General features: G+C 33.3%; 1 protein-coding gene and 1 long non-coding RNA gene across 2 annotated transcripts; both read right to left on the bottom strand.

Annotated features, from left to right (window-relative positions):
* Positions 1-8812: 8812 nt before the first annotated feature.
* On the bottom strand, positions 8813-9295 carry LOC146945599 (uncharacterized). The gene is made up of 2 exons (XM_085748080.1): positions 9072-9295; positions 8813-8954 (listed from the first exon to the last, which is right to left on the bottom strand). The coding sequence occupies exons 1-2, from the start codon at positions 9293-9295 to the stop codon at positions 8813-8815; spliced, it is 366 nt and encodes a 121-aa protein (XP_085604206.1).
* Positions 9296-15647: 6352 nt separating this feature from the next.
* LOC146945598 (uncharacterized) lies at positions 15648-16513 on the bottom strand. Its single transcript, XR_015028178.1, has 2 exons — positions 16266-16513; positions 15648-15953 (listed from the first exon to the last, which is right to left on the bottom strand). It is a non-coding gene; the product is annotated as an uncharacterized LOC146945598 (long non-coding RNA).
* Positions 16514-18510: the final 1997 nt, after the last annotated feature.

The raw sequence follows: 18510 nt of genomic DNA, 5'->3' as shown, positions 1-18510 counted from the left end.
ATAACACATGTATTTAACATTATTTTTGGTTTGGTAGAATCCATCGATTTTTGAGTGCGATTTTACGATTTTCGATTTTGTTATTCTATTTCGATTCTAAAAAAGTAGTTGAATAAAATCCTTCGATTTTGATTACGATTTTACGATTTTTGATTTTATTATTCTCTTTCGACCTGAAGCAAAATTGACAACCTTGTTCATCATTGCGGAGAAATAGAAGCAGACGTAAATCATATCATACCCCAAGTTACACGGTTTAAATATCTTGGGTTCATAATACAAATTGACGGAGAAATAGAAGCAGATGTAAATCATTGTATTCAAGCTGGGTGGTTGAAATGGAGAAGAGCCTCAGGCAGGGGCGGATCTGGGATTAAATTATTAGTGGGGCTAAATTTTTTTTTTTTTTAAAGAAGTATGACTAAAATTTTTACGAAATAAATTATACAAATAATAATGTTTGTACTAATCGTAACAAATCGTCAATCATTTTGTTCCTTGTATAGTAAAGTTGTTTATATTTTAGTGAATTTAACTTTTTAATTATAATTTAAATGACATCATTAAAAATGATAAAATAAATTCAGAGTAAAAAATTTCAATCCAAAAATGGGTCTCTCCTTTATATATATTTTTTTATAGATTAGATAATGCATGACATAAGTTGCAAAATAAAATCTTAATATATATTCATATAAAAAATTAGATTAGATAATGCATGACATAAGTTGCAAAATAAAATCTTAATATATATTCATATACAATTTATATTGTTTATATTATTATCTGAAAAAATTAAGAAAATTGCAAACGAGAGGAAAGCTGAACTTGAAAAAAATTAAGCAAAAATGCAAAAAGTGAGAGTTGAACCTAGGTGAGAGTTGAACCTAGGACATTCAAGTTTGTACACAAAACTCATGCCACCAAGCTACAACCATAGAGTTGTTTATGATATGAAATAGAAGATATATATTATTTAAATTAGGCTTTGTAATAAAAAAAAATATGGGCTGGGCCTGGGCTGGTGTGGCTATTGCCACACCCTGCCCTGCTCAGGTCCGCCCCTGGCCTCAGGTGTTTTGTGCGATAAGAAAGTACCACTTAATCTGAAAGGAAAAGTTCTATCGGACGACAATCAGACCGACAATCTTGTATGGTACGGAGTGCTGGGCGGTTAAGAGCTAACACAAGAGTAAAGTAAGTGTAGCGGAGATGAGCATGTTGCGCTGGATGAGTGGTAAGACTAGACATGATAGGATTACAAATGACACCATTAGAGAGAGAGTGGGGGTAGCACCTATAGTAGAAAAGTTGGTAGAAAACAGGCTTTGATGGTTTGGACATGTAGAGAGAAGACCCATAGATGTCGTTGTTAGAAGAGTAGATCAAATGGAGGAGAGTCAGGTTAAAAGAGGTAGAGGAAGACCTAAGAAAACCATTAGAGAAACCATTAGAAAGGATTTAGAGGTCAATGAGTTGGATCCAAATATGGTTTTTGATATAACACTATGACATCATTTGATCCGACCCCACTTAGTGGAATAAGGCTTGATTGTTGTTGTTGTTGTATATTTGTTTTTGTGTAGACCCAAATTTTTATAAGGTTTTACCTATATTTCTTTTTTCATTTTTGATGAATAAGTTCTACTGGTACCCCACCTCAAATTTAAGATGCTACAAATTCCAAATAGCAACCTCAAACATAGTTTCAAATCATACCAAGTTATTAAAAATATTCTATCTAACTCCAAAAGAAATCAAATAGATGACATTTAGGGTTGAAAACTAGTGACATGGCTCATCACTTAGTAACAACAGAAGAATTTATTGCACGAAGGCTCAAAGGGTTTAGCAAAGAATAACGACAACGACGACGACGACGACGATGATGATGATGATATCAACAATAATAATGGCTACAAAGGCTCAAGGTACCAAAAAAATTGCCTCATGTGTAATATAACATGATCGATAGTTCATAGAGAACGACCGCAAATTCGAGCAAAAATAGCATTCGTATGAAACACTCAATATAAAAAAAAATTATAGTAGAAGATTCGATTGAATATTTGACTTAATGTCTCACTGATTATGCTATACAAAAAGAGGTGGTGATTGTGATGAGTATCTTCCACAGAAAGCTCCAATATTTATTGTGCTCTTCAACTTTAGGGGTAAGCTAGCCATCAGCTGCAAATGTTTTGAAACAACTCTATGAAATTAAAACAATTTTAAGCTTGAAATGAAAAGGTTATATGTGTAATGCAAAGATTTAAATTTAAAAATAATAATGAGGAGTAGCAGAAAAAAAGAAGTAACTGTTTCTGACATGAAATCTAAACATTATGGATTGTCTTTCATTCAACGCTTGTTTATGTCTTGAAACCGGCCAATGTAACAAAAATAACTAATGGGTTGCCTTCTATTTAGAAAAATACATTACATATCACGTACTACCGAAAAAATAAGTTTAGAGTTGGACTTCCGCCACAAAGAGAGAATACCTCTACTATTACCTACTGAAGGTATGTTTGTCCAATTGCAATCATCACCATCCCATAAATTATGACACAACGACTCTGAAATAATCTCTATCTTAGTTTCTTATATTGCCCGAAAATCAATCCTTTGTTGAGACACCAACTCATTAATCTTTCTTCTTTTCACCTTACTCCGCAAGCCTCTAACAATAAAAGAGGACATAATCATTGATCAAGCCTCGACTCTTCCCTTCTTGCACTAACCACCATTTAACGCCCTGCAACTTCAACCAATTCCTTAAGTAAATCGTTGTCCTCTATTTTAAAGGAGTAGTCGGAATTCTTTTGCAAACTAAAAATCCTTGATGCATCTAACTCATTTCTAGTCGATCACTCAATTTCGAGTGGTGTGTCTTGCACAAATGACCCATTATCATCCACGAGCAACCTTTGACCCGATAGTGTAGTTACCGGACAATTTGGCAAAACCACCACCAAAATGAAACTAGGTTATCTCCCCCACTAACATCCTGTATAACCAAATCACTGCCACACACAACATTCTGCACCTCACTCGCCACCTTTTGTTTTACATCCCCCTTTACCTCCCTTTCCTTCACGTGCCACTTCCATCATTCGAACACACCTTGGAAACCCAACGTATTGGTTTTCCTCTTCGACTGTTTCTTCTTATTTTTACTCTTACCCTTCACCACCCATTCTACATTCTAGGAATCAACAGCTACTCTCCCCTCCTGCGAATTCCTTAAATTAGAACCTCCTCCCTGTTTGCTATTCACCCCCTGTAACATTCTGAACCGTTGCTTCACTATTTAAATGCTGAAGAGGCCCATTAGTGTTATTTAACCAGTAACCCGGTCTACCAAAAGTTGTGCCCCCTTGCTATCTAGACCTCCCAAAAAATCCACACAATCTTCCACAACAAGCCTTACCTTTGCCACCCACGTGAGCCAGGCCCACCTTCTCTCTTCCATCTCCCAAATCGAGCTGGCTCCTTCAAAACTCAACACCCCCCAGCTTCCTGTACATACGTTCCCTCTTCTATCCCCACAAAAAAACAAAATATCTTCACATATATTTCTTGAGTAACAAGTAGAGGTATATCTTAAATAAATTGTGCACAGATTTCAATCTCCAGTAACATATGAATACCGCAGCCAGCCTTGCATGAAGGAACATAAGAGCAAGCTGTGAAATTCTGGCGATCCATAACTTTTTCCCCTGTCTAGCTAGTTCTACTTCTACCATATCTTAAAAAATAACTCCAAATCTTCAACCTATTTCTGCAATATGCATGAATTTATAACAACTGTCAAACTTAAAACATGGACCACAATTTTACACCTGAATAAATATGCTGGATTGCATATATATAAAATACCCCTCGTTTTTGTTTAAAGTACACACGGGTCATTCATTATATGATATGTGAACTGTCCTATAACCTAGTAAAACCTTAAATAACCATCAATTGCATGGTGTACATTACCTGTATAATATTGCCAGCATCGTAAGGGTTTATAAGTACACACCTAGCATTACATGAAAGACATAGAAAAAATATAGTACTGTCTAGCACTTTTGCTTGAACATAACCTGTGTATATACAACCCAGTCACAGCTTAAATTACTATGAATTACATGGTACATTACCTGCGTAATGCAGCCAGCATTGCAAGGTTTTATAAATACCACCCAGAAATACATGAAAGACATAGAAAACATACATTTATTATCTAGTAATTTTGCTTGAACCTAATATTTGTATTGGCATACAACCCAGTCACAGCTTAAATCACCATGAATTACATGGTACATTGCCTGTATATAATGCAGCCAGCATCGCAAGGGTGTTATAAATACCACCCAAGATGAACGAAATAGAAAACATAAACCATTATCTAGCACTTTTGCTTGAACATATTTTTTGTATTAGCATACAAAAATGAAGTCCAATGATGCAAAGAAAAACCAAATCTCAGCCCAGATGATAGGTATGGGCTATTCGGCTCCTGCGCCAGCAAATACGAAAACTAAGGATACTAAGGAAAACCCAGTCTCAAACCAGAAAGGAATGAGCTATTCGGATGCTCCTCCTGAGAAAAAATCTACTTCTAAGAGAACTCAGACACCAAGTGCTACAAATCAGTCTTATAGCACTTGATATGGCCAACATGTATATGATTTTTCTCTCCTATATATACATTTCGAGGTTTTGTTTAATGTGCACAAATAAAATAGTATTCATCATGCATAATACATTTTTTACCGTCGAATTAATAAGTCTTATCATATCTCATTCGATCCAATAAAATGATTTATTGATCTAATGATACATGATTTATTACCATAATATTTATATAGATTTTTTTTTTCATGTTTTATTTTTTTATATTAAAAGTTTGAATTTAAAAATCTCACAATATTATAATGTTTTGAAAATGAGTCCTTAACGAAGTGGTGACATCTGTGTTTCGATTTGCTATTAACAAATCTCATTACCCCTGACAAATTAATTACTGTAAAGTTGCCTCTAATAATTTTTAGAAATAATTTTGTTAAATCAATTAGAAGTCTCACTAATATTCAAAATAATTAAGAGGTGGGTAAGACGCAACACAAAAACTTCAAAAGATGGATTTATTTGTCTTTTTTTATTATTAAAAATGATTTTCTTCAAAAACTTTATTAAAATAGTTTTAGGATAAAAATCATATTTTAACAAAAAAGTAAAAAAACAAAAAATACCTACAAATATAATTAAAATAGTTTTAGGATAAAAATCATATTTTAACAATAAAGTAAAAAAAAACAAAAAATACCTACAAATATAATTAAAGGATAAAAAAAATCTTTAAATAAACGGCCTAATTTGATTGGTTTAAACCAAATGTAATTATATATTTTTTTCCCAAAGGCTCGACTATACATTTTTACAAGATTCAAAGATTCACTCATGATGTATTTTTGTTTGAAAATTTATTTAATTATTAAACCCTTATATTTTGGATGGACACATTCATCATTTTTGTTTAAAATTTTCAGGATCTTCTGCTTTTGGAAATTTGACATGGGAAGGAAATTTACAGCAGCAGATTCTATTGTTTGTTACAGATTCACTGATTGTTTGTAGGAGTCGTGTTGTAATATTATTTCAGCTTTTGTTAAAAATTTGTTTAATTTGTTAAGGATTCACAGTTTATTTGTCATTGTTGTATTGTGATGTTTTTTTTTTTTTTGGTTACTGTTGTATTGTGATGTTAATTCAGCTTATGTTATGGGTGTATAAATAAGACTCAATGTCATTGAATTCGAAGTTATTTGGTTTCAGTTCTCTATAAATAAAAGTTCTCATAAAAAAATAAATTGGTAGAAAAATGCGAGCAAACTTTGTACAGTTGGAAGAGAAATTCTAACATGGTCACAAAACCAAACAAATAGTGTTTGGTCACACACACATAAACAAGTATTTTTCTAATGATAAAAGGAAACTAACACACAAAAGATTTTGAACTGCGTTCTATTTTATGTGGGACTCACACACTGTATTTTTTCAATTCACATTACACTAACTCGAAGTTTTATTACTTTGTGTTTAATTTTTCAATCTTCCTATTTTGTTCAACTTCACATCAATGTTCCAACAATCCCCCACTTGAATTTAAAAAATGGTTTTAAGATTAACATCAAAATGTTTCTTTAAGTTTGCTAATAATCAAAGGTGTCGTCAATAACTTGAACCTTTGTATAGCGAGTAAAATTCCGATATACAAGAGTTGCTGGTAGCAATGACCTCAATCTTCGACATAGAACCCGTTGACAACCTTTTTCCTAAGGTGTATATATTCTAAAATCCTGTGCGTTTATAACCATGCACGTTTATCCCAATTTGACTAACGCTCTAGGTATTCTTCCTCAAAATCATATAGGAACCGACCTCAGTTCATTCATATATGTGAGTCTATCAACAGAACTCTTGTAACTATGTAATCCACTCTACATAAAGTATACATCACATTATGAGTTTTTATTATCTCATCCTCTTATTGATGCAAGAATCATGCTTCTCTACTTTTATCATAACATATTCTATTACTCCATGACTTGTTGTTACTCATTGAACCTATTTCTTGGGATCTTCAGTCATTAGTCTCATCCTATTGGATGTGTTTAGTCAAAGAATCAACTAAATTGTCATCAGTACGTAAATGATATACATTAATTGTTCCTTGAGATAGGAGCTAGCTCTCTAATATTAACATGTTCATTCCTTTATTATATTCTCTTACCATTGTAGTAATGATTCTTAATTTTGTAATAGCTACAGTACTATCACAAAGAATTAACCCAGGTGGCAAGGTTTTCCGACAAGGGGTTCTCAACTAGCAAACATCTTATCAACTTGATTCTTCACTAGTTTTCTGTAGTGCTCTCATCTCATGTTCATTCAATATTGGATTGAGTCAATATCGTCTGTTTCTTTATTTTTCCAAGAAACATCTCCTCCAGTGATACTCAGTGTGTATCCACTGGTAGCTTAGGAATCATCTGATAAGGTGTTTCTATTTGCATCATTGTACCCTTCAAGTACAATAGGATGCCACTAATAATATAATCTTATAGTCATAGTCTTTTTAAGGCATCTTATGACTCTTCCAGTAGCATTCAATGTTTCTCACTCGATCTACAGGCAAAGTTGCACAAGAGGCCCATGATGTAGGCAATGTCGGGTCTAGTACATCAAGTTGCATACCAGAGGCTTCTTATGATTCTCACATATTTTGTTTATTTAACACCATATCCAGTGTTCTTGAAGAGTTTCACTTGGATTATAAAATGTGCTTGCATGTTTACAATCAAAATAATTATATTTCCTTGATCTTCTGAAAATATAGAGATTTATCCAAGGAAAATCTCTTTTTTCTGCTCTAGTAATCTTGATATCAAGAATTACATTAGTTTCTCCAATGTTTCATATCAATGATGTTGTTAAACAATGATTTCACAACTTTTATGACATGAATGTTTGAACCAACTATGAGCAAATCGTGTACATAGACATATGATCGTGCAAATGTTGTTTCCATATTTGTAGTAAATACACTTTGTCACTTTCATTCACTTTATACTCATTCGATATCTTTAGGTTGTCAAATTTTCCATCTCATTGCTTAAGAGTTTGCTTTAGACTATAAAAAGATTTATCTAACTTACAGATCTTGTTTTATTGTCCATGAATCACAAAACCTTCTGGTTGTTCTGTATAGATTTATCTTTTAGTTCACCGTTTAAAAACGAAGTTTTCACATTCATTTGGTTTTCTGTCGTGTTATGAATGGAAACTAGAAAAATTAGTACCCTTACGAATGTGATTATAGGGACTGGTGAATAAGTGTCAAGGAAATCTATATTTTTCTCTTTGGCTAAAATCTTTTGCTACATGGCGAGCCTTGCATTTAGCAACATAACCATCATGTTTTAGTTTCTTTTTAAACATCGAAGTACAACCGATTGGTTTTCGACTAGGAGGCAATTATACTAAGTGTCATTTTCAGTTAGACTCAAGAGAATTCATTTCAACGTTTTTACCTTCTTGCCATAATTCATTGAAATCTGCAACCTTTGATTATATGATCACTTTAGCATTTAGGTCATAAAACATATATAATATACGCCCTCCGGTCCTTATTATAAGAAGAAAAATCAAAAAACATCAAAACCAATAATGCAATTATTAATAAGTGTAACCTTTTGAATATTTTTACAAATATACCCTCATAAAAAATTGTGAAGCATTAATTAATACACCAACTAATATTAAAAAGACAAACATGGGGTAGAAAAATCTTTTAAACAATAACTACACCTTAAAAGTTATGACATTTTCTTATAAATATGACCAATTTGTTTTTTTTAAAAAAAAATCTTATATATAGGACCGGAGGGAGTACAAAAATGGCCACACATTAATAGGCTCTACTAGAGAGTTTAACTCTCTTGGGATCCGGAATCCGAACATAGACCAGACAACCCCTAAGTTCGAAAATAAGATAAGTTGGGATGTCATTTTTTCAAAATTTTATAAGTAGAAATTTTGTTCTTACACTTGAGTACTCTATTTAACATAAATTTCAATTTTTGTTACAAAAATTGAATATGTCAAGCTTATCAATTTTATTTTTGAAATTTTTGTTTTAAACAAAAAGGAGGCTGCAGCCATTATGGCTCAGGCCTCAAATATATATATATATATGAAAATGAGAATATACAAAGCAAAAGAGAGGGGGGACATAAAACCAAACCCTCAAAAGTTAGGAAATTCTAAAATTAGGTAAACCTAATCTGTTGGTGACTAAGTCTGCCCTAATAGAAGGAGGAGGCTGAGTATACCAACAGTGAGATTGCAGATTTAAACCAAGATTCGCGAGAATATCCGCGCAGTGATTTCCTTCTCTATATACATGAGAAATAAAAAAAAGCATAGAAGAGATCAAGTGTAAGAAATTGCTCCATCTGTTTTGAAGATGCCAGGGCACAATTTTACGAGATTTGAAAGCTGAGAAAACCAACATTGAATCCGTTTCCAACCAAAGGCTAGTCCAGTTTTTGTGATGAGCAATTTCAATGGCCACCATAGCACCAATGTGCTCAGCGCATAAAGCAGAAGTTCTTCCAAGGTTAATAGCAAAAGCTCCTAGAAAATTAGAGCTAGAATTTTGAAATAGACCCCCACAAGATGCCATTCCATTGTTACTAAGAGCTGCATAGTATACATGTCTATGTGTAGCTATCATCTTCTTTGTAGTATTGAGGTAACAAACAAGCTATTATGTAATCTTTTGATCTTTTAGTATATAAGGTTCTAGCTTAATGATTCAATATTGTTGTTATTCTTATGTTTAATGCTTTCAATGAGATTCAAGATGATTTGGACACGAACTCTTGAATCTAGAACTAGAATAACAATCTATCTTATGTTATATCACTCTTGACAAGTTTGTAAACCTTTGATAATTACTTTTAATCAAGAATTTAATGCTTTCGGATACTTAATCAGGCTGGACACGGTCAATTAAGTTATCCGATCGAATTTGTTATCGTTTAAGGGATTTGGACACTAATGTTTAAACGCTAACTTAGAAATAACGATGTCGCTTTGGACACAAAGGATGTTGTAGAAATGATTGTAATAATATTGGTTATAAAGCTATAGTCTGTTAATCGATCGAGAGATTGCTGCTGTTATGCTTGCTCGTTATCTTATACCGCAAGCGAAATAGTTCGATCTACTCTCGTTTTTACTTTTTTGTCATCTTTGGATATAGTGTTACAAACAAACATTTTATAAAGGATACCTTAATGTGAAAGATTGCGAAAACGCTTATAATTTAACGCAACTCCCTGCGGAAAACGATCCTATATATACTCACGTGTACATAGTTATATGACATGTAGAAAATCTACATCAGATTGCAGTGTCTCTAGTGCCTTGAATAAGTTTGAGCTTTCCATTGATAACATTCTTTGTCAAGCTTCTACTGATAACTTCGTCAGCAAGGCAGAATAGAAGGGGAGATAATGGATCTCCTTGTCTGACTCCTCTTGAACAAGAAAAGTAGCCATGTGATTTGCCATTGATGGAGACGGATAGCTTTGCAGACATAAGAATGGTATGGATCCATTTGCAAAATAAATCATTGAAACCAAACTTCTTCAGAACCTTAAGAAGAAAAGTCCAGTCAAGAGTGTCAAAAGCTTTTGCTATGTCCACTTTTAGGGCCAAGTTTCCTCCAAATGTCTTCTTGTTGAGTAAATTTATTGCTTCTGAGGTGAGACAAATGCAATCTTTGATACTTCTTCCTTTGATGAAGCATCTCTGCTGAACAGAAGTGATAGTTGGCATGATCTTAGCAAGCCTATCTGCAAGAATTTTGGAGATGACTTTGAACTTGAAGTTGGCTATGGCAATTGGTCTGTAGTCACCTATTGAAGCTGCATGGTTAGTCTTGGGAATAAGCACAATATTATTAGAGTTATAATTGGGCAGTATCCAACCAGAAGTGAAAAATTGTAAAACAGCTTTTGAGACATCACTCTTGATGATATCCCAAAAAGTTTGATAAAATATTGCTCCAAATCCATCAGGACCTGGGGCACTATCTTTGTTTAAAGAAAAAACAGCTTGATATATCTCATCATCAGTAGGAAGAGTGGTAAGCAGGTTGTTTATTCTATCAGTAATGAGAGAGGGAATCGTCTCATCAATAAAACCATTATCAAATGTTGGAGAGCTAGAGTTGAATGTGGAAGTAAAGTGATTGACTATATGCTCTGAGATATCTTTAGGATCATTTAACACTGTATCACCATGGTTCAGGGAGGTTATCAGGTTGGAAGCTTGTTTAATTTTGGCTACTCTATGAAAAAAGGTTGTATTTCTGTCCCCCTCACAATGCCATTGAGTTCTTGATTTCTGTTGCCAAAAAAGTTCTTCAATGTTCAGGGCCTGCTCCAAAATCAGTTGAGCATTTTTTTCTTGTTGCATCAGGATGTCAGAATGCCCCTGATTATCAATTTCTGCTTGAATTTGATCAACTTTCAGCTTTGCTTCTTTTACTTGGTCGTGGACATTACCAAACACATCAGAGTTCCAAAGTTTCAGGGCTGACTTGAGGTGTTTAAGTTTTTGGTTCAGAACATACATAGGGCAGCCTATAAAAGGGGTATTCCAGCTATTTTTCACAACATTGATGCAATCTTCATGAGCTACCCACATTTTTAAGAATTTAAATTGCGAAACAAAGTGTATGTCCTCATTTTTGAATTCAAAAAGCAGTGGGAAATGATCAGACCTGACTTTTGTAAGGGTGGAACAGGTTACAAAATTGCAAGAATTGAACCACTCTTGATTGCACACGGCCCTGTCCAACCTTCTTTGAACATGGTATCTGCTTCTTCTGCCATTTGACCATGTGTAGGCAGCACCTCTAGTTGGAATATGAATGAGGTTATTGTTGTTTGACCAAGCTTGGAAATCCAAAATAGGAGCAGCTTGAGGCCTATAATTGCTTCTTTGTTCATGTGCGCCTAAGATAGAGTTGAAATCACCAATCATACACCAAGGGAGCTGGTGGTTAGATAGGTGCTGAGATAGGGTTTCCTATAGAATTCTTCTTTTTATGTGACAGGTGGAAGCGTATACAGCAGTTAGAGAAAATGGTTTACCATTGTAAATGGTTTGGAGCGCAACAAGTTGGTCATCAGTGTGAAGGATAACAGGGTTAAGGTTGCTGGTACAAAAACACCAAAGGTTTGGAAGGAGGGTTCCTCTATTATTAACACAAAACGATTTATAGCCAAGCTTATGAAGCCAAAATGTGGAATATTTTGAAATATCGGTCCAGGGTTCAGTAATAAACAGAAAATCAGGTTTGTTAGTAGTTAACAACTTCTTAAGGGCCAACTTAGTGGGGGAGTTGGCTATTCCCCTCAAGTTCCAAAAAACACACTTCATTTCAAGGATTTGGATGTACCAGCCCTTGATCTAATAGGGTAATTGCTCTTGGGTGCAACAGATTTTTGTTGTTTTTTGGCACTTCTGGATAAAACTGGTTGGAAACCATCCTGATCAATATTCTTCAGTCCCATATCTTCAACAGGGAGAGCTGGATTTTCGACATTGTGATACAGTAAAGGGTTAGAAACTTGCCTGATATTTGGTGAAGGTTCAGATCCGACACTGTTTTCTTCCATGTCTGCCAAGTTCGCCCAAGATTTTTTTTAAAAATCCATGTCCTGTTGAACCAAATCTACAGGTTGTTTAGTGCTGGAGCTTGTATTACCCTCATCATTAGAAACTAGTTGAGTAGCTGCAACAAATTCAGAGCCATCATTACTATGAATTTCCTCATCATCTGCAAATGTTTCAAAGTTGTTATTTCCAACAGTTTCCATATCACGAGCCACTTGAGCCTCAATCTCTTGATTGATTTCATCCTCTAATTCAACATCTTCCTTGCATCTGTTCGGGCTAGCATCCACATGAACAACCTCAGGAGCATTGTTTTTCTGCACAAACACCTGTCTAGGTTGAGAGTTAGGTTTAGGGATAGGTTTAGGGTTAGGAACAGAGGGCTGTTTTCCCTTACTCTCTTTCAATCTTTTACAATTCTCCAAAGAATGACCAGGTAGATTGCAGTGTGAACAGAATTCAGGTAAGTTTTCATACTCAAAATCTACAAAAAAAAAAAGCGTATCCTTTCCTTTCAACCAGCACCTGTATCTCAATTCTTGAGTCAGGTCCATATCAACCAAAATACATGCAAAATGACCAAATGATCTTTCCATTCTAGGTTTGTTTGTAATGGCATCAGTGCATATTGGTGTCCCAACACTAGAAGCAATAGCAAATAAATTTTTTTTCCTCCAGTATTCTTGCGATAAGCCATAGATACGTAACCATACCTGAGAAGTTGTCTGTTGTTGCATGCTAGAGTTGAATTCTTTGGACCATGCAAAAAGCTTGAGGACACCAGGATTCAAAGTCCAAGATCCAACCGATCTGACCCTTTTCATATCTTTTAGGGATGAGAATGTGAATTCAAAAAATCCTCTTCCAATAGATGTAATCCCCCATTTCCTTAAAGATTTCCACAAGACAGACAGCTTAGAGCGCAATACCTCAATAGATACCGGTGTTGACCCTTTTGGCCAAATGATGCGTCCCTGCAAGCTGAACTTACATTCCTCTATTCCAGCAAGATATTCATCTTCAGGTATCTCTATAGCACGCTGATCCCCTTTCATGCAAGGCTGAGGAAGCTGATTGAGGGGTATATCGCACACATTGCTAAGAGCTTGAGCAAAGGTTTTCTGTTGTAGATTGGTGGTAGGTGGTTTGAAGATTGGTTTGGTTGGTGGAACATCATCTGAGAGGAGACAAGGCCAAGGAACAAGAAATTTTGGTGGGTGTTGGGTGGTGTTTTGAGCGGTGGTCATGGTGAAAGTAAGGCGGTGAGATGGTGAACAGTGTTGCTTAGTAGGTGGGTTTGGTAAAGGTAAACAGTGAAAAAATCACCTAAAAAATCGCCAGAGCATTTTCATCTCCATCATCCAAAATGTTAAAAATCCTTATTTTTCAAAATTGAAATCATAAATAAATATGAGAAAATATATTTTACCATTTCTTGTTAATTTGTGATCAAGTTCACATATATAAGAATTTTTATGTCTATCAATTCAAATTCTCTAAACACCGATTTATATGAACTTTTTGGTTCTTTTAGCTTGACTACTTCATAAATCACAATTTTTTTTTCGAGAATCATTTACATATATCTTTGGAATTAAATTAAAGTTACTCAAGTTTAAACTTAAACGCTTATTCACATGATAAATTTTAACATATCAAATATTACAATCACACAACTTATAACACAAAAGGAGAATTTTAATTTTGAACATACCATCAACGACATAGTCTTTCCCAACAAGAATACATGGTGACAAGTCTCTCTTTAAGTCTGAGTAAACTTAGTCTTATTTAATCAAAATCTGAAATGCAGATTTTTTCTTATCTTTGGAACATACATCACGTCCTAGAGTATAATTTCCTTTTCGGACATGAATTGTAACTCCATATCTCGAATGCCAACAACTTTAATGGTGTAAGAATATTATAACACTTTCTTATTTTCGAAAGTAGCATATGTTTTGTACATAACATAATCATATCAAACATGGCGTGAGGCACTAATGTTTATCCACCATTCACTTGATCCACCAACCAGGTTGATTTTACTAATCATAGAAGTGAATTTTTTTTTCTCCAGTCAAGTTAGGCTGCGAAGTGGCACTTGACCTGCTCTTATACTTGCAGGACATATGACCTGGTTTCTCACAATTGTAGTATGTAAATTGTGACCCAGTTCCATTTCTTGATGGTGGCTATTGAGTTCTATTATAAGATCCTTTTGGGGGTTACTATTGTCTTGCCAGTTGAAGTTATTATTCACAATGCAGTTCTGATTTTGAAAACAAATTTCAAATGGATTCAGAGTGGCGTATGTGAATTTCTTAGTGTTATTGTTTGAAACAACAATCAATTCATTGTGTTCTATCGAAAGATATATTTCTATAGCCTTTTTTATCCTTGTTGTATTCAGAGACAATAGAGCCTAAGCCAATAATTTCTTTGCTAGACATGGCAAAAGGAAACGTCTTAAAATTGTTGGAATTGCAATTGCTCAATCTTAGAGTTGTTGGTTTTTGGATTTTCAAACTGCTATATTCGGATTTCCAAAGTCTATTTTGAAAAAGAATTTTCATCTATCGAAGTTATTACTGAGTTGAGTCACGATTATGTCACTATGTTTAAGATATTTCGTGACACTGTCTAAAATTGTGCAAGGTAGACTATCAACGTCTGAAACATGTAGAATGTAGAACTTGTAGAATGGTGGCTCTATATTCTTTATTTAAAAAAAAAAAAACTTTTTCCTCTACATTCTACAAGTTCATTAGACGTATTTGTCATGTTTATAGATTTCTCTATTTTTTTTGTCAGGTAGCCTAGTGGTTATATTCACACACATTATGTGTGAAGAAGTGGGGAATCCGGAGTTTGAACCCTGATCCATGCACATAATATCACTGGTAGCTACCAACTGAGCTACACTTATAGAATCATCTATCTTTTTTTAACAAGCCAAATTGGGTTTTCTGAATTTTTCATTAAATTGAGCCGTAATAATTTGATTCTTTGTAGTTTTGGCCTCTATCTCTAAGGTTTTCACTAGTGCAAATCGGGGATACAAGACCTGTTTTTTAGAGATTTAAGACCTATTTTTTACCGGGGTTATATCACCAGGTGTTGTAAGTTTGACAAACAACACCTGTTTTCTATCCGGTGTGAAAAGAACCTTTCCTAACCTTTTTTAGAAAAAAAAAAAGGTGTAATCTGTATATATATCACACCTCTTTAACAAATAAACGGGTGTGAAAACTATCATATAACCCCTATTTTTAAGCAAAAAACCGGTGTGAAATGCGGATTTTTTTTATAAAAAAAAAGTAAATTATGGCAGTTTCAACTACCATAATTGCACATTTTTTGGTAAAAAAAATATATATTTATGGTCCAAAATATAATCGTAACAACAAATTTATGGTAAAAACTGTTCAAGACAAGTTTACAATAAAATACAACAAATCTGATCAAACATAAATTAAAATTGACTCGATAACACCTTCCTTAACTTACGGCCTATAGCAGAACAACACCTACGGCAGTAAATTCACACCGCATAATTCCTCACATACAAACAGTGACACAATAGGCAAAAACTTCTTGCTTGTACCACAAAATTTCATATTTTTATACTAAAAGGAACAAATAAAAACATGAAACATTCCTAGAACTAGATGATCCTCTTGTTCCTCATTCCAAGCTACCTGCACATAATGCAATCTTTCTATGATTAGAAAAGAAATAAGAATAACATGTGTTAGACTACAACAATAGCATAACCAAAATATATCCTAATTCATGAAAACATTCATGTAGTAGAAGGATAATTGTTTTTAACCCACAAGCCTAAAAAAGTAAAATTTGTATACTCCCCTCTAACCAACATGTAGGCTTCATCTACTTAGACTTTTTGCTATTAACATTTATATAGTACAAGTATCAAAATTATTTGGGTCCAGCAAAAAGATAAAAAGAGGAAAACTACAAGAAGTCAAATAAAGCTAGTTATCTAGTACCTCAATCTTGACACCTAATTTCTTGTAATCTCTAGGATCCAATATCTTGCAGTATATCTTCACCAAAGTCCACATATGATTCCCAACCAAAGCCTAATAACAAATTTAAATTTAGTAACCATGAAGGAACACGAAAAAACACAAGAAAACATGACCCTTAACAATCAGATATTTTGTGAGAAATAAACTCACCATCCCTACTAGGTGGAATACAAAGGCAAATATGATAGTAAAAGGAATTCACACAACATAGTTATTTATCAGAAAAATAAATAACTAAACTCTGCATTCACTCAAATCCTTCAGAAAAATAAAATGAATAAATTATAACATTAGCGCAAGTGTATGTTCTGAAGTTGCTAGTAGATTATTCATACTCTATTTTTTTTTTTATCAATTCCAGTACAAGTTCAATATAGACGGAAATATTCAAAAATATAGACTAGAATTGATCTCAAAATAAATCACCAAATAGCAATACATATACACATTTTTTAAAAAAAAATTAATCAACAAGTAGAATACTTAACAAGACCAGATCACCAACATTTTGAATCAACAATTAACCCAAGCCTTATCTAATGAGTAAATAAGTGATCATGAAATGTGATCGGAGGTGTAGATACTACACGTGATAGTATATTAATTAACAACTTCCTCCCTCGTGTTGCAACATTTGTTTTCTTCCTCCCTCGTGCAAATAAGTGAGAATATTTTTTTTGGAGAGATAATTGAGTGACTACCCTCTCTGACATCAAAAGAGGAAAAAAAAAACACTAAAAGATAAACATTTAAACAAAAAGAATAAAAATAATATTTATCCTCCTCATCACAAAGTTTCAAACAATAACTATAACAATAATTTCAGGAGCATTCTATTTGTTAACTTAAATTCAAATATATGTGAATTAAAAAATTATAACATGAAAAAAAAAAATCAAAGATTGTCATCAATAAATTAATGAAATTCATCAAACATTCAGATTTTCATGATTCTTAACCAAATAACAAATACATCTAATACAAAGCAGTAATCAGAAGGGTAAGAGACAATACCTTAGAGAAAATATCAAAGACTCAGAGATGAAAAAGAAGAATGGCAATTCGAATTGAAATCAGACCCTTTTCAAACCATTAATATGAATCCCTTGGCGATGGGAGGTTTGTGAGTTCAGAACTGAAAGGCAGTTCGAGGGTTTATGAATAGGAAGGTTTGGGCGAGGTTTTCAGAACCGAATCGCTTGGGGACGGGAGAGTTCAATTGTGTATCTAGAGAGTGTAGAATTCGATTGAGGAATGGTGAGGTTCAATTGAGGGGGGTTTGAGAGACTGAAGGGAAGCAGTCATCGTCTCATGGATATTGAAGAAAAACAGAAACATATACGATGAAAAACATTATTTAGTTTCTTTTTTTTTTTACGTATATAATGAGAATAATTATTTTATTTTTTTTGTGATATATTTTGTTTCTTTTTTAGTTAGAGTGGGAGTGATATGTGGAAAAGATTGTTTTTTTGTGATATATTTTGTTTCTTTTTTAGTTAGAGTGGGAGTGATATGGGGAAAAGATTGTTTTGTTTGTTTTTAAAAAAAACATATGCAGATTTTGTCAAAAAAAAAACATGGAGAAAAGATATCACACCTTTTTTTCTTAAAATCAGGTTTGCAATGATATTTAAGAGTATAAGTAGCTAAGTTTGTTAAATATAATCTAAAGATTGAAAAGTTAGAGGTCGAGGGTTCGAATCCTGGCAAAGAAATAAAAACAATAACATAACAGTTAATATAATAATATTTCACACCTTTTTTCTTAAAATCATATATAAAATAACATTTACAAATTTGCCACCTTGTTTTTATTTCATATTTGACCCCATTTATTCTTAAAATCAGGTTTCGAAACTTACTCACTAAAACAAAATTTAAAATATATTTACAAAATTGCCACCTTATTTATATTTCACACCTTTTTTTAATAAAATAGGTATAATATGAATAATTCTTATGTCAATTTTGCACTAGTGTTTTGTTCACTACAAATTAAAAAAAAATGGGAATTAAAAAAAATGTACACAACCCAATTAAAAAAAATGGAGATTACGATCTATCTACATTGTATAGTAATAACTTGAAAACTATTCATCATTAGTTTTGGCCTCTTTATTTTATAGTAATTTTTTTTCTTTTTTTTTTTTTGTGATGAGACTTCTCTATCTCTAATTCTGAATTTTCTTTGTATTGGACA

The sequence above is a fragment of the Medicago sativa genome, chromosome 2 (assembly GCF_051527215.1).
Source record: "Medicago sativa cultivar Bolivia chromosome 2, Bolivia_mono, whole genome shotgun sequence".
In the NCBI taxonomy this organism is placed as follows: Eukaryota; Viridiplantae; Streptophyta; class Magnoliopsida; order Fabales; family Fabaceae; genus Medicago; species Medicago sativa.
Note: the sequence above shows the minus strand (reverse complement) of the source record. Positions and strands in the feature narration are given on the sequence as shown.